Source organism: Leucopleurus acutus, assembly GCF_964270905.1.
Source record: "Leucopleurus acutus genome assembly, chromosome: 7".
Classification (NCBI taxonomy): Eukaryota; Metazoa; Chordata; class Mammalia; order Artiodactyla; family Delphinidae; genus Leucopleurus; species Leucopleurus acutus.
Window position 1 is genome coordinate 50,815,000 of NC_139150.1, and position 26,503 is coordinate 50,841,502.

The 26,503-nt window shown below is 43.2% G+C and overlaps 1 protein-coding gene across 1 annotated transcript in view; it reads right to left on the reverse strand.

Annotated features, from left to right (window-relative positions):
* PGM5 (phosphoglucomutase 5) overlaps positions 1-26,503 on the reverse strand; it is a gene marked incomplete at its 5' end in the record, with an annotated part of 189,651 nt that overhangs the window by 13,148 nt on the left and 150,000 nt on the right. Inside the window, one exon of the mRNA XM_082841975.1 lies at positions 21,455-21,589. Coding sequence (XP_082698101.1) covers positions 21,455-21,589 — 135 coding nt within the window. The remainder of the gene's footprint in view (positions 1-21,454; positions 21,590-26,503) is intronic.

Consider the following 26,503-nt stretch of genomic DNA (forward strand, 5'->3'; position numbering starts at 1 on the left):
AAAGGATAAGAATGATGGATTAGTTTTCAAACACGGCTGCAAATTCTTTGGGATTCTTTCCATTAAGAGGTGGGCCTAGTCCCTCTTCCCTTGAAACTTGGCAGCCTTATTCAACCAATACAGTTTGACAGAAGTGCTGTTCTGTGACTCAGTGAGCCTGGGTCACGAAGCCCGGCGGCTTCCCCATATTGCCCTCAGCAATGTTGTATGCAAGAAGACTTACCATCTAGAGGCCAAAAAGGTAAAGAGGCCTCCAGAAGACTCCGGCTCCCAGCCATTTGAGTCACTCCCAGTTTTTCTAGTTTTCCCATCAGAGACCCCAGACATCAGGGAGCAGAGGCAAGCTATCCCACTGTGCCACGTCCAAATACTCCTAGCCTACAGGGTCCACGAGCGGGCATACATCATTGTCGTAGGGTGCCACCAAGTGTTAAGGTGATTTGTGAAGCAACAACAGGCAACCAGAGTGAAAGGTGAGCCGTCTACACAGGACTTTAGGCTGATACGTTGCTTGGCCATTCATGAGGCGGGGAAAGAGGTTAAGGCTTGCGTACAGTGAGAGGACTTACAGTGTGTTGGTTAAATGCACGGATCCATTAGGCTTGGGCTTACTTCCATCTCCAGCCCTCACCAGATAAGGTTCTTAATCTCTCTGTGCATCGTCGTGTTTTACTGCACACCAATTTTGAAACTGGGACACTAATAATCGTTCCTGCTCCACGGGGTGATAAACGTGAAACGAGATACAGCATGGTCCTCAGCAGCATCTCCAGCCCTGCACTTGTGACTCTGTCACTGAAGGCTGCCAGGAGGCCTCACCCTGCTCAATATGCAGCTTGCACATATGAACATCAGATAATTCCCGCTCTTGCCTAAGCAGTCTTGGAAGCCAGAAGATGTTATGTTTCCTGGCCGGGTTTAGGTCACAGGCAATAGAATTGGCTACACAAGGAGACAGAGAATTGATTTATTGACGTGCAAAAGTCTTGGGAAAAGGAAATTCCTTTCCTTGCTCTCATCTATAGTTTGTGCCTCGGGTTCTGAAGTTTTAATTCTTCTTCAGCAGTTTTTAATAGCTGACACTGAATATGTACCATGTGCCAAGCACTATTCCAAATTCATGCGTTGAGTTAATCTTTATAATAGATGGTTATATTTTATGTAATCTCTAACAGATATATCTATCATGTGAGGTAGGTAGTATTATCCCCATTTTACAGATGAGAAAACTGAGGCTCAGAGGCGTTACATCACTTGCTCAAAGACACACAGCTGGTAAGTGGCAGAGCTGAGCTCTGAACCCCGTTGGTGTCATGATTTTAACAGCAAAGCTGGGCTGTATCTCACTACCCTAGGCTGCCCTTCTACTGAGGGAAAAATTTCCATTTTCTGAATATTTAAAATATTTGTCTTCATGCCTTTACTGTAAAAGGTTTCTCTGTTTCAGGTACGCTATGAAAACTACCTTTTTAAGGACTGTGAAATGCAGCAATCACAGGGAAGTGCATAAAAGTTACATACTTGAATAACATGTAAAGCTGACGCTTGTACTTCTGAGGCCCTTGAGCATTTGAGTTCTATATGAACTCATCAAATTTTTTCCCTAGTTAGCATGACATACTGTCAGCACATATAGCCCATGTCCAAGATTTTTCTTTAGCAATGTTCTTTATGAGATTAAAGGACTTCCTTTTGATTTCTATCTGCAGAGTTTTTATCAAGAATAGATGATTTAGGAAAGCATTTTATCAAAGGCTTTTCTGTATCCATTTTGTTATTATTGATACTTTCTAACTTAATTGCCCTTGTGATAATACTCTGCATTGTTTCATTGCCTAGTTAATTTTTATACATGGTTAATTTTTGTTTTGTTTTTTTGCGGTACGCGGGCCTCTCACTGCTGTGGTCTCTCCCGTTGCGGAGCACAGGCTCTGGACACGCAGGCTCAGCGGCCACGGCTCACAGGCCCAGCCGCTCCGCGGCACGTGGGATCTTCCCGGACCGGGGCACGAACCCGTGTCCCCTGCATCGGCAGGCGGACTCTCAACCACTGCGCCACCAAGGAAGCCCCATAGTTAATTTTTATAGTGAATTTTTATACATGTTCCCTGTGTCATGAAAAGAATTTATATGTTGATATTGTTTGCTGTAGTATCTATATAAGTCCATTAAATAAGGCATGTTAACAATGTCGTTCAAATATTCTACAGCCTTATTAATTTTTCTATCTCCTTGTTCTAATAATTCCTGAAAGGGCTGTTAAAATATCCCAGGGCTATTGTCAGTTTCTCTATTTCTTCTTATAGTTTTACCAGTTTTTTGCTTTATAAATTTAAAATTATTAGGTCTTCCTGGGGGGAGTTAAAGTTTTGATCATTTTGAAGAGTCCCTCTTTATATTAAGCAATACTTTTGACCTTTATCTGAAACTAACAGAGTCAGATTTTTGGTTGTTAGTTGTATATATTTTTCCATTTTTTTAACTTTCAAATTTTCTGTATTTTTATGTAAAACGTGTCTCTTATTATGAGCTTATATTTGTCTTTTTAAAAAAATCCAAACTTTGTCTTTTCCCTGGAGCACTTAGTTCATCTATATTTAAAGTAATAACAAATACATTTGTGTTTAAATCTACCATCTTATATGCTTTTTATTTAACCAACCTGTTTTTCTTTCTTCTCTTGGATTGATTTTTTTAAGTTATTCTCTATTTTTCCTCTCTTAGGTTGGAAGTTATATTCTATTTTTGTGTGTATGTCTGTGATGGTCCCCTAGAAACTACAACATGAATCCTTGACCTATCAAAGTCTAATAATGATCCATAAATTTACTTTCTTCCAAAATATGCAAGGACCTTAGTATATCTTAAGTATGATTACACTCACAGTTCTTAGAGCTATTATGGTTGTCTATTTTAGTTCTTTATAATATTAATATGATAAAAATTGTCAGCACCATAAGACATTACTATTAAGGTTTTATACAGCTAATGTTCACATAAACCAACCCCTATTTTTAATTTTTCTTTACTTTTTGTTCCTCGATGCATGTCTGAGGTTCATGGGGGATAATTTTCCTCCTAACTGAAGAATATCTTGGAGAATTTCTTTCTGTATGGGGCTGCTGATAGCTCATTCTCTCAGTTTTTGTCTGTCTAAAAAGTCTTCATTTTGCTTTCATTTTAGAAAGATCGTTTCTAGACTGTCACTTATTTTATTTCAGCCTTCTGATTGTCAAGGTTGCTGTTGAAAAATTAGTTGTCAGTCAAACAACTTGTCTTTGATCGTCTGTAGTTTTAGTCTGATGTGTCTAGATGTGAATTTATTTTTATTTACTCTGCTCAGGCTTCTAGCACCAGTGGACTGCTTTCCTTCATTGGTTCTGGGAAATCCTCAGCTATTATCTTTTAAAGTTTTACCTATACGCCAGTCTCTCTCCTCTCCTTTTGAGACTCCAATTAAATTATGCTGGACCTCAATGTATCCTCCATGTGTCTTACCCTCTATTCTATATTGTCTATTGATTCTGGTGCACACTGCTTTGTCTCTTCAGGTGCTTTGTAACCTTTTACCGTTTGCTGGCCATTTTGTTTGAAAAAGTTATTATAGAAATAACTTGAGACCTAGGATACCACTAGCATCCTTCATCACCTCCTGTGAGATCCCTGCGGGCACTAGTAGTTCAGAGCCGTGGCTTTATAACCCCTGGATTACAGTCTGTAGTCTACCTTTGGAATGATTCCCTTCAAATTTACAATCTAGAACAGGGGTTACGGTACCAAGATCTCTGCCTTTGGTGAGTTCTTAGCTCTAACTATTTTTCCTTCAGCCACAGGAATGTGCCACACAGGTCTGCCTCTTAGCCTCCTTCGGTTCGTCCTTTGGGTGGCAGAGGCAGGTGGAAATAGACCAGGTTCTGCATTGGACCTGATGCCTGTCACCGACACCTTGTGTAATTTGCCAAAAGCAGCTCTTCTTAGCCCTTCGCCTGGGTAGGCAGATGCCCCGGGATAGAGAGAGCTCTGGCTCATTTCCCTGAGCCCCAACCTCCTTCCTATTCATGTTGCTATCTTATTAGGTCATTGGTCATTGATGCTTTTCCCAAAGATACTTTTACAGATTTCTTTCAGCTTTTCTCTTTTCAGAGGGAAGGTTAGTTTGAATCATCTAGCCCACCCATACTAGAAGTCCTTCACACAGACAGGGTTTTGTTTTGGTTTTGGTGATCATTTTCCTGCCAATATTAAATTTCCTATGAAATCTAGATTTCTGAAAATTCGGGGGATCTGGCAACCCTGGGCTCACAGATTAACAAGGCAGTAACTGGAGAGAGCTGAGTGTCACCAGAGTTCCCACTGTGCTCTATGGTCTTAAACTAGCCCCAGTCTAGAATTGGCTGCCTGTCTTGACAGGCATCTGAATCGGCCACCACTGAATACGCAGTAATGAAATAGAAGCAATTAGATGATGTCAATATTAATGAGGATACATCTTACCTGGATAGTTCTATATCCAGGAATCTAGGACATTCTAACTTACATGTTTTCTTTTTCTGAAATAGGCAGTCTCACTGTGAGGGGCTTGAAGGCTGTGAGTGAGGGCCGGCAGATTTGCACGAGGAGCCATAACAGTTTTGGGGAATGAAGGGGCTGAGGTCGCCCCCAACCTGCGGTCTCTGAGATTCAGATTCTCCACGTGGACTGAGCTGTCTCCTCTCAACCCAGCCCTCCCAGGGGCACTCCCGAGGCTGGCAAAGCAGCGTGCAAAGGAAGCCACGGAGAGACATGAGGAGACTCTAGGTCCACTTTGGCAGGGAGAACTCCTGGCTGAGCGCTGTTCTGAGAACACAGGCTCTTTTCCTTTCCCACCTTGAGAAACCACCGAGGCCTAGGGGGATCTTCAGTGGCCTAGCCCACCATCTCCTTTCAGGCCCACCACTGGGGAGCCCACCCTGGGGTGGTGATACTACTTCTCCAGGGGAAAAGTTAACAGTCTCTTTGCATGTCCCATAACTGCCACCCCCCAGCCCACTTGATGTAACTGGTCACAGGTAGCATTGTGGCATTCTCTAGCCTCTAGAAGGTACAGCCTTCTAAGAGAGGACTAGTTCTTTGGAAAGGATTTGAGGACATAAACAGGGGTAGGAAGTCTAAAGGAGAAACTAGACTTCCCACTGCCCTGGAATTGTGGGGCTCAGGGGTTGCATCTGAGAATACTCTTAGAGGATGGGTTGGGAGCATCAGTGATATACCAGACTGAAGACGGGCACCCTGATTACTCTATTTTTTCATAGTTGGGTGCACATCCATATATATATGTGTATATATATATATATTTTTTTTTTGTTGTTGTTGTTGTTTTTTGCGGTACGCGGGCCTCTCACTGTTGTGGCCTCTCCCGTTGCGGAGCACAGGCTCCGGACGCGCAGGCTCAGCGGCCATGGCTCATGGGCCCAGCCGCTCCGCGGCACGTGGGATCTTCCTGGACGGGGGCACGAACCCACGTCCCCTGCATCGGTAGGCGGACTCCCAACCACTGTGCCACCAGGGAAGCCCACCCTATATTTTTTGATACCACATAGCACAGCACCCTAGCTAAGACCATGGGCTCTGGGGCCAGAGCCTAGGTTCAAATACCAGCTATATCATTTAGAAATAGTAGGTTATTCAAATCCCCAGGGCCAAAGTTTTATTATTTGCATAACAAGAATGGATGAGTACGTATCCCATTGGACTGTGGTGAGAATCAGATATAACTCACACAAAACACTTAGCATTCTACCCTAACCCAATACAGGCAGGCATGTAACACAAGCTCATGAATATATTATTACTGTTGTTGTTATTCTTGAAGCAGGAAGCCTGGCTTGCTAAGACCGCAGGGGGCAGAATTGAGTAGACCAGCATTCCAGCCCCAGCGTGTTGACCTTTGATAGACAGACAACAACTCCTCTGCCTTGTGCTTCCTTGTCCATAAAATGAAGTTCATACGATCTTTTCTGACGGAAGATCAGATACAAAAAGATTAAGAATATCACCAGTGTTCTCAGCTCTTTAAATGAAAGACACCCAAAGTCACTCTGGTCAGAACTAAGATCTCTCTGTATCAGTCAGATGCTCTGGGCCCCAGGAAATCCCTTCCTTTTTTGTTTGTGTGCACGGGGGGCCCCTCTATCCAGCCAGAGGGAACACAGTCAGATGGCAGGTGGACAACACAAAGCTGAAAACAGACGGAACAAGCGTGCCTACACTTGGAACACATTCCTTCAGGGTGTGTCTGTGTCTAAAGCAGTAAGTTAGCAAGGACCACCACAGGAAGAAAGGGCAGAAGCAACCGGGGAAGAAAGAGAACTTGGGCTGTGAGGCTGTCTGAGCAGGGGCAGCACAGCGGAATCCTCAGCGCCAGGCTCTAAGGCGACAGCAGCGAGCCCTCTACGTACAGCCTTCCCTGCGATATAAACACCGCGCCTGGAATTTATGGGCGGTGAATATACATTTTACGAGTGCAGTGACTGAAAGTTTCTTCCACTTTTGACAAAAGAATATGTTCTTCCGTGGACTTTGCCTCTGTGACGTGGCTGCCATACTGCCCTTAAGTCCTTGAAGGATGCTGTTGGCCTTTTCATCGAAGTGGTGCTAGACTGTCTACCTACAATTTTGGCAAGGCTTCCTATCTCTGTAAAATCAAATCAGAACTTTCTTCATCCCCAGGTTATTTTGAATCTTTCAGTTTGACTAGTGTAATTGTGTGAAGAAAACACAGTCTAACACTACGGAGTTGATACTGAGGTAGGGTTTCTATGGTGATGCAAAGGAAAACTGACTTTCTTGTTTTGTTAAGTTTCTGAGAAGTGGAAACAGGTCTTCAAAGGTCTTGGGACATTTGTCTGGGTTATTTTCTGCACTTTTTGTAATCTTCCAGGAGGAGAGAATAGCAGAGGCCAGTTACCCCTATAAATGCCTCCTAGTGGTTTGGCTTTAGACAGATTTATCTGGTCTGGAGGGAAAGTCAATCCTGCCAAACAGAGGTGGAAATAAGGATGCTGAAGGTTACCAGAGCAGGAACGCTCAGACTTGAATGTGGACACAGATCCCCTGGGGAGCTTCTTAAAATGCAAAATCTGATTTGGCAGGTCTGGGGTGGGGCCTGAGATTCTGCATCTCAGAAGCAACCAGGCGATGCTGATGCTACTGAACCAAGGACTACTCTTTGGGTAGCAAGAGTTTCAGGTACTGATAGAAACAGTATAAATTATATCTGCTTTTAAACTGCTTAGGGAATCGTATTCATTACACGGACGGTGAATTCATCAGGACTGCAAATTCTGAGCAGTATCAAAATGAAATACCCTCTGTTGATGTAAGTGGGGGTCGGCAGTTGGATTCACCAAGAGAGAAATGCCCAGGTGGTTAAAGACAGCACAAAATGTACAGCTGGAAAATCTTAGTCAGTTATCAAAGTATCTTAGCTTTTGTTAAATACCATACTGCCCATCCTCATTGTGATACCTGAGGCTGTAACTAAAAGCAAACCAAGAACAAAAGGCAACAATAGACTTGGCTTCCTAAGGGGTGTGGGGCTTCTGTGGGCGGTGGGTTTGCGGGTCACTGAGAGAGCATCTGAAATGCAATCATGCCTTGTTAGCCACTCCTGGGAGCCCCATTCACACCAGGACACAATGTCAGGGCACTCCTGGCTTTGCACAAGTAGAAGTGGCCCACACTTGCTGCCCACGTGTTCTAAGTACTGTCCAGGACTCTCTCATGCCTTTCTTTTTTCCCACCATTTTCCCACAAGTTCCTCCTGAACAGTTCTCCTTTGTCTTCCAACATGGTTCTAATGCTGCTCATCTGAAAATCAGTTGTAAGCAACTGCTTTAAACAGAAAAAAGAAGGAATCCTTCCTATAAGAAACCGAACACCTGAAAAAGGAATTCGATTTCATGAAACAAACACACTCGAAGACATTTTCCTTTCAGGTTTTCTTGCCATCAAATGCTGGGGATTCAATCTCAGAAGGCCAATTTTGGAGATTTCCAGGGATATTTGATACTTGTTTTGAAAACATTAAAATTCATCTCTCTATATAAACACACATGTGAATACGAATGTAATTGTACCTTTTACAAAATGTATTGTTGAGCCAAACTCATTTGGATGTATGCTTCCCTGAATATAATCAGAAATTGTGCATAATGTTCAAAAAGGCCAGGGTCAGCAAACTAGAACCTCGGGCTAAGTCTGGTCTACCACCTGGTTTTTGGATAGCCTGTGAAGTAAGACTTAGCTTTACGTTTTTAAATCATTGAAAAAAAAATCAGAAGAATATTTTGTGACGTGTGAAAGTTATATGAAATCTAAAGTTTAATTTAATACCCATAAATAAATTTACTTATTCATTTATGTATTGTCTGTGGCTGCTTTTATGCTACAGCGGCAGTTGAGAAGTTGCAACATGGACAATATGACTAGTGTTATGGGTTGACTCGTGTCCCCCACTCCCCCATTCAGCTGTTCCAGCCCTAATCCCCACTACCTAAGAATGTGACCTTTGGAGATAAGGTCTTGACAGAGGCAATCTAGTTAAAATGAGGTCATGAGGGTGGGCGCTACTCCAATATGCCTGGTCTGCTTACAAGGGGGGAAATTTGGACACAGGTACACACAGAGGGAAGATGATATAGAGACAGAGGGAGAAGACAGCTATTTACAAACCAGGGAGAGAGGCCCGGAACACATCCTTCCCTCACAGCTCTTAGAAGGAACCAACTCTGCCAACACCTTGATCTTGAACTTCTAGTCTCCAGAACTGTGAGACAATACATTTCTGTTGTCAAAGCACCCAGTCTGTCAGACTATTACATCAGCCCTAGCAAACTATTACAGCGAGCAAAACTTAAAGTATTTACTATCTGGTTTTTACAGAAAAAGCTTGCTAACACCTACTCCATGGGACTAATTTTTAAAAAATTTTTATTGGAGTATAGATGATTTACAATGTTATGTTAGTTTCAGGTGTACAACAAAGTGAATCAGTTATACTATATCAATACATATATCCACTCTTTCTTATATTCTTTTCCCATATCGGCCATTACAGAATATGGAGTAGAGTTCCCTGTGCTATACAGTAGGTCCTTATTAGCTATCTATTTTATATATAATATAAAATAGTATATGTCAATCCCAATCTCCCAACTCATGGGACTAATTTTTTGCATTTAATGCTGTGAAGTCAGCGAGCACACGCCTCATAACAAGCAACAGAGACTCCAGAAATCCTCTCTTTATCTCACACCTATCCTAGTCTTTAAATACTTTTTCTCTGGCAAATGAGTTGGGAACAACCAACCAATGGCACATTATCTTGGATAAAACAGAATTATTGAACAACCCCAACTCAGTACCTCTCGCTTCAAGCCAGGAGGGCAGCAAATTTGTTCCACTAGCTCCATGGATGTAAGAATTTTAAATAACGGGAGGAGGGAGAAAAGGAAAGGAGAATGCACAGACAGGAAGAGAATTTCAAATTCATTTTTGAACCTTTCAATACAGTATTATGTAACTAAAACATTGTGTCACAGGGCCCCGGCACCCTCTTATAAGACCAACATCTTTAAAAGCTGCCGGTTCGCTTGGGATATCTCCCATAGATCCAGTTGGCCCTCAGAGAATTTAATGGCAGATGATAAGACAAGACAAGTTAATTCCATTATAAAACAAATTGCTAGTTAGTCTGGGGCTTTTTGATCCTCACATGATCAAAACTCTGGTCTACATTGCTATTAATAAAAATAATGGCAAGAACGAAATTATTAATGACAGCAAACATTTCGTGAGCATTTTTTATGTACCAGGCATTGTCCAAAACACTTTAAATGAATTAGTTCATGTAATCATCACAATAATCCTATGAAATAAGTATTTTTATCCTCATGTGACTGATAAAGTAACTGAAGTTTACAGAAATTAAGTTGCCCAAGATTACAGAACTGGAAAATGGCAGACCCAGGGCTCAAGACCAAGGATGTAGGGTTCCAAAGCCCAGCCTCTCAACGTGGGCCACGTGGCCTCAACGGTATATGAAAAAAGCAAAATCTTGGTGCCTCCACAGTTTTATTCCCCTGAAAAAGTCACTGTGTTTTCTTCCTCTTTGTATTAAGCATGTCTCCATTCTGATGCTTTGACATTTGGGACCTTGCTGACACTGGAAGGGACAGCTCCTTCAGGATTAGCTAATTTCTAGAGAGAGTAGAGAGCTCTCCTGGGGGCCCCCTCTTTTACAATTAGAGCTCACTCCCCAACCACCTGCTTTGTTGGGCTCTCACACTCAGACCACTAGCCACCTGCCCTAATCACCCCAGGGCCAAGTACCCGACAACTAGGAACGTAGGAAGCCCTATGCCCCAGCGCCTGCTGAAATTGTTCAAACTAGCTAATCCTAAGCCTACGAACCCTGCCTCCCTTCTTCCTTTCCATGGAAACCACAATAAAAGCTCTTAGCTACATTTCCCCCATTCCTTCTGCCTCATAACCAACCCTGGTTCCTCCCCCTCCCCGTGGCAGTGCATGGAGTGACTTGTCTCACCTCTTGGGAATGGTGAGTAACAAGCTACCTTTTCAATGACAATCCTCTCCTCACCTACTGGCCTCACCATACCGCAATAATAATAAAACCTACATTTTAAAACACTCTTATAGCCTCATCTACCTCCCATGCCCCTATAATTAAGTTTCGAATACCTACCAAACAATGCCTTACATGATGACTTCTACCAACAAAGGTGCTCGGAAATGAAACCAAGCAACCAACCACGCGCTCCTCCCCTAAAAAACAAACAACGAAAAACAGTACAACAAGAGTTTCATAAACCTTTCGTTGTTTTCCCTCCTGCCTAAGGCTGAAGTATTCTGCTATTGATATGCTGCTCTCCCGTTCTCCCAAAGTTTGCGTCATACCTCCCAACTTTCCTGGGAAGCGAAAACAAAGGATGCGGAACCGCCCCACCCCCCAACCTGCATCTTGAATAGGGTTTCTCTTTTGGGGATTAGGGCATCAAACTTAAAATCAGCCAAGAGCAGACAGGAGAGCTAAAAACAGCCACCTTCCTCACCTCTACTGCCCAGATCCCGCGTTCATCATGGGAAAAAAGCGTGACCATGGTGGGGAAGCCAGACAATGCCGCCTCCTTCTCAGGCTGCTTCAATGCATGGTCTCGTCCTGAGCCTTCTTCTGAATGTCACAGGCAATCTCAAGGTTCACCATCAGTGTTTATTTGCCAAGGTACACTCTTAACTTATGAGTGAAGCAAAGGATTTACTCTCCACCAAAGAAGGGCACTGATTCAAAGAAAGCCTGAATCACCACCGGCCTATGAGCCTTCAGTAGCTTTCTGCTGAAAGGCATGGAAACTTGGTTGTGCTGTGCGTCTGGGCTGGAACAAAGAGGATGCTGGGAAAGCCAGATTGTGCCGGCCACAGCTTGTCAAGCCCATTCACCTGGTGAGAGGAGTTATGGCCAGTGACCCTCTGTACTTGTGTGACCAAGGCAAATTCATTCATGCTCCCTTTTCAGGCTGAGTAAACAAGATCCAGCAAGACTCCAGGTTAACCAATAGCTGGTTAAGTATGTGCTTTGGGCACAATAAAGCAGAAGCGCCAAAATAAATAGCCTTGTAAGGAAAAAAAATACCAAAGTTTTGTTAGATTTCCTTACCTTTATTTTTAAAGCTGATTTTGTTTTTAGTTTGAATGACACGCGGGGATGTGGGGAGAGGAAATCTAATTTGTTTTCAGAGCTTTCGGTCTGTAAACCTTAATTCAAAATTGACCCAGAGCCAGGATCAAGGCATGACTTTTAGCTGTTCTACTTCTTAAGACCACTAGGTTCTTGGGATAAATTAGCAACATCAAGACAGTCTGACAAGATTTGGAGCAAGGGTCTTTTTTGCATATACTGCAAAAAAAGGAGGATTTAAGATGGGCCCTATTTGTGGGATTGACATGAGTGACAGCCAGCTGTCATCAAGGCACACGCTTTCCCACAAGTCCCTGAATGTCCACAGTGTGGGGGGACAGGGTGAGTCTCTGCCCCAAGCCAGCACACACTCAGTACCTTAAAGGGAGTTGTGATCCCAGCAGAGGCCGAGGGAAAGGCGCATTGTCGTCAAAACCCTAAACAGCCCTGGATTGCGACAGTCACTAGCCCCTTCAAAACACCTGCCAAATTCCAAGCCCAAGGGAGTTTATCACACACCATCAGATGACCATCCCAGGAAAGGTCCCTCAGTTCCAGGGAAAACAATCCACAGTAATAGCAGAGCGTGAGTCCAGATTTCAATATCCAAGTGAGAAAAATAAGGACTGTTTGCCCTGTCTTTTTTTTAATGGGCAATTCACCTAAATGAGTAGAAATAAAGAAAACCCATACATGTTTGCTTCTTCCTCAATTTTAATTCAGCTCCAAGTGACTCTGATTGGTGAAAACAGTTGTACTAAATTCCTTTCTAGGCCACTAGAGGGAAATCTAACCCACCTCACCAGAATTTGTTTCTTTTCTTTCTTTTTTAAAAAGTAATAATCACAGAACCAAAATTTTTAGGCTGAAGAATACGTTGAAATGTTACCTTCCTCTGTTCCTTCCACCCTTGCCCATATTTAAAAATTATTTGAATCTTTGTGGTCATGGAGACTTCTAGAAAAGCACAAACCAGCCATCTTAAGTTGGGAAATTGTTCTCACAGGCAATCTGAATCACTTCCAGTTCAGCTTGAATTTATTTCCTCAAATTACATATTCATCAGTTATGGAGAACAGCTGGTCATCTTTCTCTGCATCACATTATTCTTTAAATTCCTGAAGACCTCCAGCTCACGCCTCTCTTTCAAGCAAAATGAGCCAGCTCTTCAACTTGGCCACAGAGTTTACATCCCAACCCTTTAACCGCGTGCTGCTCTTCTCAGCTCTCTCTGCATCACTCCACCCTCCCCCATACCTCCAAACTACAGCAATACAGACTAAACTCTGAGGAGAAAAATGAAGTATTTCATGGTTTTCCTTGCATGTATGGCTATTAATACATCTGTGTGCTGGTTTTCTTTTTGAATACGACATACCGTTTTTGATACATATTTATGTAGTATGATTCCAAAACCATGTGTATACATGTGTGTATATGTATATAAATATACAAACACATACATAAACACACACATGTATACATACATATACATATATATTTTTTCATCTTGTTATGAAAATTGAATGCCTAAGTTAACGTCCATTTATGTGTCACTTCTTTTTTTCTTTTTGCAGTACGCGGGCCTCTCACTGTTGTGGCCTCTCCCGTTGCTGAGCACAGGCTCTGGACGCGCAGGCTCAGCGGCCATGGCTCACGGGCCCAGCCGCTCTGCGGCATGTGGTATCTTCCCGGACCAGGGCATGAACCCACGTCCCCTGCATCGGCAGGCAGACTCTCAACCACTGCGCCACCAGGGAAGCCCTATGTGTCACTTCTGAATTCCATTCTATTTCCAAGTTTTCCACAACACGCCCTTTATTTCAGTATCTAACTTTATTCTCCAACTTTTTAACCACTTACTTTAGATCCCTATTAGCTATAAAACATAACTGGTATGTATTTATAACATTATTCTTTTAATAATTTTTAATAACCTATTTATTGCTAATTCAAATTAAGGAGGAGAAAACTGGTTGTTCTCAAAGCACTCACCGTTATCAACATTTGTAAGTGCAGTATAATAAAGAATAGATTCGGTCTTTGTCCTGGCACAGAACTTCCAAAATCCTTTGAATTTCCTGAGTGACAGGAGTGTCAAGCATAATAAGCCCGTTTCAACCATGCCTGAGTTTATGTTAAGGAAGTGACTCTTGGTGAGCGCCCAGACAGCATCAGGATGAGGACTGTAGCCCAAGGAACCAATCAGGTGATGAGAGGATTGGAACCCTCCACCCAACCCCCATGTCCCAGGAAGGGGGAGGGGCTGGAGACTGAGTTCAATCAGGAACACTCAGTGATTTAATCAATTGTGCCTAGGTAATGAAACCTCCAAAAACTCCTAAACAATAGGGTTCAAAGAGCTTCTGAGCTGGCGAAGACCTCAGGGCGCTCCGGCAGCAGCATACCAGAAGAAGGCGTGGAACCCTGAACACCCTTCCCTGTGTACCTTGCCCTGTCTCTTCCATTGGGCTGTCCTCGAGTTGCATCCTCTATAAAAAATCACTGAGAGTAAGTAAAGTGCTTTTCTGGGTTCTGTGAGTCATTCTAGCAAATTATCAAGCCTAAGGGGGAAATCATGGGAACCCCTGAATTTGTAGTCAAATGGGCGGAAATGTGGGGAGCCTGGGTGCCCATTTGCAGCTAGTGTCTGAAGTGGGGGCAATCTTGTGGGACTGAGCCCTTAACCTGTGGGTCTGGGCTAACTCAACGTAGTTAATCTCAACTGAATTGAACTGTTAGACACCCAGTTGGTGGCTAAGAATCAGAGAATTGGTTGTTGGTGTGAGAAAAAAGTCTCTCAGTAACACTGAACCGAGGCTCCAGGTGCAACCTTGGGTTCCAGCACAGGTAAGAAGAAACTCTCTCTCCTCGGGACCTCCTCAGGACCTCAAAACACGGGTTTTATTAAGACCTAGTATGAATCTCCAATCCAGACCTTACCTGATCCGTGGGACTGAATGTTCCCTGACTCAGTTTACTCACTTGCAAAAGCGGGACGATAATTCCACTCTGGGGGCCACTGGAACCATTAATAAAATATTGGATACATCTAAAATACTGGGTTGGCCAAAAAGTGTGTCTGGGTTTTTCCATACAATGTTTCGCCCTTTGGGCCAACCCAATATGTAGAACGCACCTTTTGGCCAACCCAATATGTAGAATGGTGCCTGGCACATTGTAGACCTTAAAAATGACAACTGGTTTTATTCAAACCCTCAATCACAGAAGAAAACCTGATGGTAGCACCAAGGTTCATACTGAGTACAGTTTCCTGTGTGATACAATCAGCGTGAGATATTGCAAAGTAATTAACACTGAATACAGATCTTCCTTGATCTACGATGGGTAACCTCCTGATAAACCCATCTTAAGCTGAAAATACCACAAGTCAGAAATGCATTTAACACACCTAACATACGGAACACCTTAGCTTAGCCTAGCCTACCTTAAACGTGCTCAGAACACTTACATTAGCTTACAGTGGGGCAAATTCATCTAACACAAAGACTATTTTATAATAAAGTGTTGAATGGCTCATGTAATTTATTGAATACTGTACTGAAGTGAAAATCAGAACGGTTGTAGGGATACAGAGTGGTTGTAAGTGTATCCATTGGTTGTTTTCCTTTGAGATTGTGGGGCTGACCGGGAGCTGTGGCTCAGTGCTGCTGTCCAGCATCACCAGAGAGTATGGGACCACATATCGCTAACCCAGGAAAAGATCAAAATTAGAAGTACGGTTTCTACTGAATGCTTATTACTTTCGCACCATCAAAAAGTAGAAAAATCAAGTTGAACCATGATAAGTCGGGGACTGATTGTATTTACGTTCATTTGGCAAAATTGTACTGGACATTTACCATATGCCAGGTGGTATTCTGTGCATTAGGGATACAGTGAAAAAAAACTAAGCGCTGGCCTCCTGGTGTTTTATTCTACTGGGTGGAGACAGACAATAAAACAAATAAACAAGTAAATATATATGTGACGGGACTATGTACTATGGAGAAAAGTAAAGCAGGGCAAGGGAGCTAAGTCGCACTCGGGTATGAGGGCTATTTTATGTAGAGTGGCCAGGGTAACCCTCATTGAGGAGTGAGGGGGAAGGCCATGCAGATATCAGAGGGAAAAGCATTCCAGGCAGAGGGAACAGCCACTGTTAAGTGCCATGAGGCAGAGTATTCTTGGCATGTTCACCAAACAATGGCTGCAGTGGAGACAGAAACAGGATGAGAGGTAGGAGGTGAAGTCAGAGGGAGAAAAGGGGCCATTTCCAGTTGCGTCTGAGACCACAGGAAGGGTATCGGCTCTTCTCTGAGTGAGCTGGGGACCCACTGGAGGATTTCAGAGTCATGAGGTGATCTAACATGTTTTTTAAAAAAGTCTTCTGGTTGCTGTGCTGAGACTAGGGTGTGGGCAAGACTGGGAGGAAGGAGGCCAGTGAGGAGAGCACCGCAATCGTCTAGAGAGGACAGTAGTTTGGCCCAGGGTAGCAATGGTGGGGATGGTAAGTCGGGGTCAGGCTCTGGTTGTGTTCTGAAGGTCAAGTTGATAGGATTTGCTCTTGGATGTGGGGTAGGAGAGAAAGAAAGGAGTCAAGGATGAAGCTTAGATTTCTGGCCGAACCTACTGGAAGGATGAAACTGCCACTTACTGAGATGAAGAAGACACTGAAAGAAGCAGGGTTTGGTGGGGGAGGGGAGCAGAGCGCTGGCAGGCGTCAAGATGGAAAGACCTACAAGACATTCACGTGGAGTCCACCGGGCAACTGGGAAGTCTAGAGGACAGCGGCCCATGCCTGCAAGGGCACTAAAAACAGGTGTTGTCCCTTCGACCATTTTAAAGATTTCAAGGTCGATCAAATATACTTTAATTTTTTTTAAAAAAGTTTAATTCTGAAAATGGAAAAAATATCTAAATAAAAATCAAATTTCCCCCTTAAAAATTTTTTTTCAAGGTCCTGTTTTTAGGGCTTCACAGTTCATCTAACTCTTAGCTGTTCAAGTGCGGCCCCTGTACCAGCAGCACAATATGCCTTGGGGCTTGTTAGAAATGCAGACTCTCCAGGCTTCCCCAAACCTGAGTCAGAATCTTCATCTTGATAAGATCTCCAGGTGATTCATACACACCTTAAAGTCTGAGACGCACTCGGCTAATCAGAATCATCTGGGTAGCTTTTTAAAACTATAAGTCCAGGCGGAATAATTAAAGTCAATCTCCGAGAGTGGGCCCAGGCGTGTTATCCTCACCAAGGCCCCCAAATGGTTCTGATGTGCGGTCCAGGTTAGAACCACTGATCTAACTCTTCCCTTCCTGGCCTGCTCTCTCTGTACTACTGGGTTTATATTGCTGACGCTCTTAGAAACCCGTCTCCAAAGAGGTGTGCAGATCTCAGAGAGCAAGAAGGTGTGTAGCTAGGGTAACCAGCTGTTTATCTGGGATCAGTGCCCCCTTTCACTCTCAGAAGTACCGTGGTTTAGAAGATAAATTATATGCTCTCCCAGCATAGTACAAAAGGGCTCTGGGCTTTATATTGCTGGATTATAAAGTCAAAATAAGAACAGCTAGGACAAAACACCAGATGGCCTTTGGTTTGACAGACGAATCCAGTGTAGAGAGACTTCTGGTGCTTAGATATTAGTTTTTAAGGTGTTGTATGTACAGCTTATCAGAAATACATACATAAATTCCCTCAATTTGTAAGGAGGGTTAGAGATGATCAGTCTCCTTCCAGGGGCTGGATGGGGTGGAGCGCGGTTACAATCTGCAATTATAGTTCCAAAGCCAACTGCTGATTAGCAGGGAACTGATTATCAGCCTGTGATTACCCCAGGCCTTAGCTAAACTTCTCCTTCCTTTTCCTTTTGGATCTTTCATTGTTTATTAGCTATTCCACCCTCAGGCTCAAAGGGACAAGGAAAGAAGGTGAAGAAAAAGTGAATTTAGCGGTCCTGCTAATAAGCTTGGTGGGAAAGAAAATGGAAATAACTGGACTGTTTCTGGTTACCTGTGAATTTAAATTCTTTTGGCTCATCCCTTTTTCCAAATTATTCCCAGCTGGTGTGAGGGCTCATTGAAGGCCTACTGATTGCCAGTAAAATTCAAGTAAGCTTGTATTTTGAAAACTGTGTCATCTCCAAGAAATAGGCCTTGGAAGCTTTCCTTCCTAATTTACCAAGGACACAGGGTGAGGGCAAGGCAAGCACCTCTGCAACTCATCAGAGCCCTCCCCCCGCTTCCTCCCCTCACCACCAATTCTTAGGTGCACATGAACAGAATTTTTTAAAAAATACTTTCTGATGTAGATAAGAAATTATTTTACATCAGCTTAAGACAAATAGCATAATCACTGTTAGACAAAAGGACTCAAATGGAAAATCTACACTCAGGAGTAGAGACTTACGTGCATACAGATTGTATCACAAGTTTTCCTAGTTGCATCACTAGGATAGTTATGAATACTTCCACAAGGCAACCACAGTATAAATGTTTAAAACATGTTCTGTTCACATGTGTCTAAAACGTCTGGAAAAGAAACTATCCATGTGCAAAGTAGAAGAGCCAGATGCTGATAAGCTAGTTAAAGGGAACTCCTGTTAAATGACAGTAATAAGGGAGTCTTCTTGTTAAATAACTTGTTAGCGTGGGTAAAACAGCCAAAAATACCTGTGGCATTAGAATAAGATTATCAATGGAATCTCTATTAGACCAGAGACGTACTTTTATGGGCTTCTGAGTGCAAGTGGGAGTGTGTGTGTGTGGGGGATCTGTTCTCTGCTTTCTGGGCTCTGAGTCAGAACAAGCTAAAAAGGTGGAAGAGGGACTGCCCTGGTGGCGCAGTGGTTGAGAATCCGCCTGCCAATGCAGGGGACACGGGTTCGAGCCCTGGTCCGGGAAGATGCCACATGCCGCAGAGCAACTAAGCCCGTGCACCACAACTACTGAGCCTGCGCTCTAGAGCCAGTGAGCCACAACCACTGAGCCCGCGTGCCTAGAGCTCGTGCTCTGCAACAAGAGAAGCCACCGCAATGAGAAGCCCGCGCACCGCAACAAAAAGTAGCCCCTGCTCGCAGCAAGTAGAGAAAGCCCGCGCATAGCAACGAAGACCCAACACAGCCAAATATAAGTTAATTAATTAAAAAAAAATAAAAAGGTGGAAGAGGTCTCTGTAGCTAAGAAAGCACCACACGCTGGTGTTGCCCTGCCAGGCCCTGGACCAATAATAATATTAGCAGCTTGAGCAGAAGGCCTTATCTTTGATCTCTGTTAACAGTTAACCGCAGGCTTTTCCTTCCAGAGCTCTTGGAAGGCAGAAGCAGGTGGTCCTGGAAAGCAGTGCTGGAAGGAGGCCCCCCAGTGGTTAAACTTAGATGCCTAGGGACAGTTCAGCAGTAATTGAGACAGGTGGGCCTATTGAGAGATGCTGCTTCCTCTTCCTTAGGGGTTTAGATGCCTTTTAAAATCTTACTCTAAATTGTACCTTGACTGAAATATATTACACAGTACGGCTTAAGATGGTGAGCCAGGGCTTCCCTGGTGGCACAGTGGTTGAGAGTCCGCCTGCCGATGCAGGGGACACGGGTTCGTGCCCCGGTCCGGGAAGATCCCACATGCCGCGGAGCGGCTAGGCCCGTGAGCCATGGCCGCTGAGCCTGCACGTCTGGAGCCTGTGCTCCGCAACGGGAGAGGCCACAACAGTGAGAGGCCTGCGTACCGCAAAAAAAAAAAAAAAAAAAGATGGTGAGCCAGTGATGTCTGGTCTTTGAACAAGGCGTTCTATTTTTATCTAAAATTTTTAGCTAGATCATAAGCTAAATATTCTGAGGCCCACCTAGCTACGTCCGGCAAAACCCTCACTTAGGGTTACAAAGGGAAGGAATACCAGCGATCAGAAGAAGAGCCCTATCAGTGAAGGGATTTCCCAACCATTCAAAGTGGCAAACTTTAAACCAACAGGATGGGAAATACACAGCAATGGCGATTATAACCAGCACTACTTATGGTTTCTTTGATGTATATACTTACCACACAACCTTCTAGCAGCAGACCTGTGGTGGTTTTCAACTTCAAAGTAAACCTTAAAAACAAAGTGGTACCACTTGGCCTTTGGGGACCACCTCAGAGAGAGACTCATATGTGTATAGGGTATTTTTACATGTGTCTAATGGCTTGGACATACTTCTGCAGTTAGTGCAAAGGTAAATAAAAATAAGAAAACATCATAACCACTTACCCCGTGCAAATAGGGAAAGGAATGTTGAGGAAAAAATAGCCTCGAATCAGAGTGAGCCAGAGCTGGTGAGGCCAGGAATAGCATTCCTCACCCTGTACGTAGCTCTGGACTTTCAGGCCCTTGCTTTAATCTCACTTCCCAACATGAGACGTAGAAGAGTTTTATATGGAAAGACAGTGTTAGCCTCCAATTCTTGCATGATTTGGTACCATCTGGGGTGAAATATACTCAGTAACAAATTATGCTGGCAGAGCGCAGCACATCCCTGCGTGGAGAGCCTGGGATCCTGAGAAGGAAAGGCCAAAGTCTCAATGCTGGCTTCGTGCTCTGCCCCTTCACACTCTCAGTGACCCTGACAACAGAGGCCTCCCAGGCCTCTTCTTCCCCATCTGGGGTAATTTTACTCCAGATAGATCCACTGGTTACAGAGTCAGGTGTAAGGTTCTATGGTACCATTTTCATCAAGTTCTTTGAGACCCTCCAAAGAAAGATACTATTAAAAACAAAACCAAAAACCACTAAATTACTTACAAAGAAAGATAACCCTCCCTGGTATCTTATTCCATCCATGGCGCAACTTTGGCAAATGATACCTGAAAATCCTGGGCAACTCTACACTGAGAAGCAGTGAGTTTTTCTTTGCTTCTCTACTTCTCCACAAAAGAAGCATTGCAGTTGGAACCAATGGTTTCATCTCAAGGAACCATTTCCTCAAGGACTCTGCCTCAAAACCCAGGCTGAACTAGAGACCAAGGCAGGGAGGGGCAGCTAGCAGTGTAGATGGAAGTGCCCAACATTATAATGGGTACTTTCTGGTATTCAGTAATGTTGCCGGGAGCTTTAACGAATGCGGGGGTGAGGATGTGGTTGTGCTGTTGCTTCTCTAAGTGAGTTTTTAATTAGCTCTGTGCTGACAACTTGAGGGGGCCCTGCCATACACAGGCCAGCCCAGCTGTGTCAGCGTCCTCCCTTCACTTTAAATTCAGACCAGCCACGGCCCCTCCTCTCACAGTGGGCCACGCAGCAACCTCAGAGAGGACGCCCTGGGTAGCATCTACAGTGGCACCTCACGGACATGGTCCAACCCAGAGTTTTCCGAACACTTGGGAACCCACCATTTACATGAGTATAGACAAGGCTCTGAAGAGTTTGACCCGCTTGACTCTAACTCAAAATTTCCTTAACTGGTGTATACAAGGTCCCTCTCTTGAGCTTACCACAATCAACAAACTGCAGAACAGTCAAGAGAGGCAAGTGGTTTCGGAAATGCTGGTCTAAACTCATAGATGCTTGAGAGCAATTTTTCTGTTTCAAACACTGCAATAAATGAGTTAAATCTGCTTAGAGTCACTCGCAGTTTGTCCTTGATAGCTGGAGCTATCAATACACCTCTCTAGAAAGTAAAATCACCCCCACTAAAGCTCCTTAAGTTTTCCAGGAGCAGTAAGACACACAGTGCTGAGAGCACAGCTCCATTCAGGTACCTGGGGCTCCTGGTCATGACCACTGGGATCCCTCTCATAGCTTTCTGCATACAGTCTGATGGTGGCCCGCACACCACTGGAGGAACTGAGCCGGAAGATGAGCCGAGATGCATCTGAGAAAATGATCCTCAGGCCCTAAGACCAAGAATATCAAAGGATGGATCAGTGAACAAATGAATACACAGCTAAAAATGACGAATACTGACCTTGGAGATTAGTGTATTCTTATCACGCAAAGATGCTCGGCATTGTGACAATTTATAATTGGCTCTCTACATGCACCAAACAGGACAGTGAGGTAAACCTAGAAGTTACTTAAGGTTATCTATTTGTCTCTATTCTATTTCTGTTGCCTTCTGGTTCATGTTGGGGGAGGGTTAGGAGCAAAACTATGAACAGATGCTCAAGATCCCTTGGTCTGGTGATGTAGAAATCAGAAAGCGGTAAAGGTAACAAGGATGGGGTGGTATTTAATAAATGTCCCTGGGGTAATACCTAGGAATAAACCTACGTAATGAGACAAAAGACCTGTATGCAGAAAACTGTAAGACACTGATGAAAGAAATGAAAGATGATACAAACAGATGGAGATATATACTATGCCCTTGGATTGGAAGAATCAACATTGTGAAAATGACTATACTACCCAAAGCAATCTACAGATTCATTGCAATCCCTCTCAAACTACCACTGGCATTTTTCACAGAACTAGAACAAAAAATTTCACAATTTGTATGGAAACACAAAAGACCCCGAATAGCCAAAGCAATCTTGAGAACGAAAAACGGAGCTGGAGGAATCAGGCTCCCGGACTTCAGGCTATACTACAAAGCTACAGTAATCAAGACAGTATGGTACTGGCACAAAAACAGAAAGATAGATCAATGGAACAGGATAGAAAGCCCAGAGATAAACCCACGCACATATGGTCACCTTATCTTTGATAAAGGAGGCAGGAAAGTACAGTGGAGAAAGGACAGCCTCTTCAATAAGTGGTGCTGGGAAAACTGGACAGGTACATGTAAAAGTATGAGATTAGATCACTCCCTAACACCACATACAAAAATAAGCTCAAGATGGATTAAAGACCTAAATGTAAGGCCAGAAACTATCAAACTCTTAGAGGAAAACATAGGCAGAACACTCTATGACATAAATCACAGCAAGATCCTTTTTGACCCATCTCCTAGAGAAATGGAAATAAAAACAAAAATAAACAAATGAGACCTAATGAAATTTCAAAGCTTTTGCACAGCAAAGGAAACCATAAACAAGACCAAAAGACAACCCTCAGAATGGGAGAAAATATTTGCAAATGAAGCAACTGACAAAGGATTAATCTCCAAAATTTATTAGCAGTTCATGCAGCTCAATAACAAACAAACAACCCAATCCAAAAATGGGCAGAAGACCTAAATAGACATTTCTCCAAAGAAGATATACAGACTGCCAACAAACACATGAAAGAATGCTCAACATCATTAATCATTAGAGAAATGCAAATCAAAACTACAATGAGATATCATCTCACACCACTCAGAATGGCCATCATCAAAAAATCTAGAAACAATAAATGCTGGAGAGGGTGTGGAGAAAGGGGAACACTCTTGCACTGCTGGTGGGAATGTGAATTGGTACAGCCACTACGGAGAACAGTATGGAGGTTCCTTAAAAAGCTACAAATAGAACTACCATATGACCCAGCAATCCCACTACTGGGCATATACCCTGAGAAAAACATAATTCAAAAAGAGTCATGTACCAAAATGTTCATTGCAGCTCTATTTACAATAGCCTGGAGATGGAAACAACCCAAGTGTCCATCAACGGATGAATGGATAAAGAAGATGTGGCACATATATACAATGGAATATTACTCAGCCATAAAAAGAAATGAAATTGAGCTATTTGTAATGAGGTGGATAGACCTAGAGTCTGTCATACAGAGTGAAGTAAGTCAGAAAGAGAAAGACAAATACCGTATGCTAACACATATATATGGAATTTAAGAAAAAAAATGTCATGAAGAACCTAGGGATAAGACAGGAATAAAGACACAGACCTACTAAAGAATGGACTTCAGGATATGGGGAGGGGGAAGGGTGAGCTGTAACAAAGCGAGAGAGTGGCATGGACATATATACACTACCAAACGTAAGGTAGATAGCTAGTGGGAAGCAGCCACATAGCACAGGGAGATCAGCTTGGTGCTTTGTGACCGCCTGGAGAGGTGGGATAGGGAGGGTGGGAGGGAGGGAGACACAGAGGGAAGAGATATGGGAACATATGTATGTGTATAACTGATTTACTTTGTTATAAAGCAGAAACTGGCACACCATTGTAAAGCAATTATACTCCAATAAAGATGTAAAAAAAATAAATAAATAAATAGAAAAAAATGTAAAAAAAAAAAACTCAAAATGGATTAAAGACCTAAATGTAAGGCCAGACACTATAGAGGAAAACACAGGCAGAAACTCTATGACATAAATCACAGCAAGATCCTTTTTGACACACCTCCTAGAGAAATAGAAATAAAAACAAAAATAAACAAATGGGCCCTAATGAAACTTAAAAGCTTTTGCACAGCAAAGGAAACCATAAACAAGATGAAAAGACAACCCTCAGAATGGAAGAAAATATTTACAAATGAAGCAGCTGACAAAGGATTAATCTCTAAAATATACAAATAGTTCATGCAGCTCAATAGTAAAAAACAAACAACCCAATGCAGAGATGGGCAGAAGACCTAAATAGACATTTCTCCAAAGAAGATATACAGATTGCCAACAAACACATGAAAGAATGCTCAACATCACTAATCATCACAGAAATGCAAATCAAACCTACAATGAGGTATCACCTCACACCAGTCAGAATGGCCATCATCAAAAACTCTAGAAACAATAAATGCTGGAGAGGGTGTGGAGAAAAGGGAACCCTCTTGCACTGTTGGTGGGAATGTAAATTCATACAGCCGCTATGGAGACAGTATGGAGGTTCCCTAAAAAACTAAAAATAGAACTACCACATGACCCAGCAATCCCACTACTGGGCATATACCCTGAGAAAACCATAATTCAAAAAGAGTTATGTACAACAATGTTCATTGCAGCTCTATTTACAATAGCCAGGACATGGAAACAACCTAAGTGTCCATCGACAGATGAATGGATAAAGAAGATGTGGCACATATATACAATGGAATATTACTCAGCCATAAAAAGAAATGAAACTGAGTTATTTGTAGTGAGCTGGATGGACCTAGAGTCTGTCATATGGAGTGAAGTAAGTCAGAAGGAGAAAAACAAATACTGTTTGCTAACACATATATATAGAATCTCAAAACAAAAAATTGGTTCTGAAGAACCTAGGGGTAGGACAGGAATAAAGACACAGACATAGAGAATAGACCTGAGGACACAAGGAGGGGGAAGGGTAAGCTGGGAGGAAGTGAGAGAGTGGCATGGACATATATACACTACCAAATGTAAAACAGCTAGCTAGTGGGAAGCAGCCACATAGCACAGGGAGATGAGCCCACCTAGAGGGGTGGGATAGGGAGGGTGGGAGGGAGATGTAAGAGGGAAGGGATATGGGGATATACAGGTACATATGGCTGATTCACTTTGTTATACAGCAGAAACTAACACAACATTGTAAAGCAATTATACTCCAATAAAGATGTTTAAAAAATAAATAAATGTCCCTGGGGCCAAAGTTTGTCCCTTATGAACCTGCTGAATGCAGTCAGGTAGGCAATTTATCTATTACAGTATGACAAATTACCCGTGTTAAATCTACCCTCACATGATCTTAGACTTTGCTTAAGTTCTGCTCTGTTTCTGTCCTCATTCCCACATTCCTCTGGTAGCCATGGAAGCCTACAATGAAATGCTCAGGGCTGGAGCATCTGCCGGGTTCTGAGGGTTTCTGTGTACGTCCTCATCCTCTTGGTTCTCTCCTTCCTTCCTACTGGTAAGACCTGGCCACCAGGGTGGGGTCGGGGCAGAGCTGTGGCAGCACGTCACACTGCTGCCCAGGATTTGATTTTTGGCTCGGAACGTCACTATTCTCTATGCATCTCTTCTCATTAGTGGCAGCAACATTTTAAAAAGTATGACTGGGTCTTCCCTGGTGGCGCAGTGGTTGAGAGTCCGCCTGCCGATGCAGGGGACGCGGGTTCGTGCCCCGTCCGGGAAGATCCCACATGCCGCGGAGCGGCTGCGCCCGTGAGCCATGGCCGCTGAGCCTGCGCGTCCGGAGCCTGTGCTCCGCAATGGGAGAGGCCAGAACAGTGACAGGCCCGCGTCCCACAAAAAAAAAAAAAAAAAAAAGTATGACTGTAAGATCATGTTGTGACTTCTGTTGAAGGAAATTGGTTTCCTTAAGGCAACTGTGAAAGTTATTGTTATAAATAAGCATACTGGCAGGGGCGAGAAGAAAGAGAGCCGGGAACAAAATAATATGTCTGGTCACTTGTTACTTCCTAAAAAATAGAAGTCTCAGGCAACTTTGATACCAGTCATTTTCCCTAAGAAATTTACCCTGGAAACGTCTCTGGCCTCAAATCCTGCTTGTTAAGAATAGCATTATTAAAAATATTCATACATGCCACGTGAACTTGATCGCTAATCTCTTACTCCCTCCCCCATCTGGTGATATCTGCTGGGAAACACTACGATTCCATCTGTGTGGTTTTCTGCTTTTTAAGTTGTGTAGGCATGCTTTGTCCCAATACCCAAACAAAAAGCTTAGTCTCTTTTGGAGGGTTCAGTGTCTGCCACAATTTGTGTAATGAAAAGGAGCCGTGTCCTTTCCTGGCAGCCCATCACTCTGTGACACTAGCTACGCAAACAGGTTGATTTTGTCTGGGATTCATTCATTAGGCACACATTTTACAGCAACCCTTAGGCATCTGGTATGGGGCTAAGCCCTGGGTATATGAAGATAAAGACAGTATTTGCTCTCCATAAGCCTGAAATATTCTATCACAATGAGCAAAATTATTTTCTTAACCACCTTATGCTGCTGGAGAAGTGAATAGTT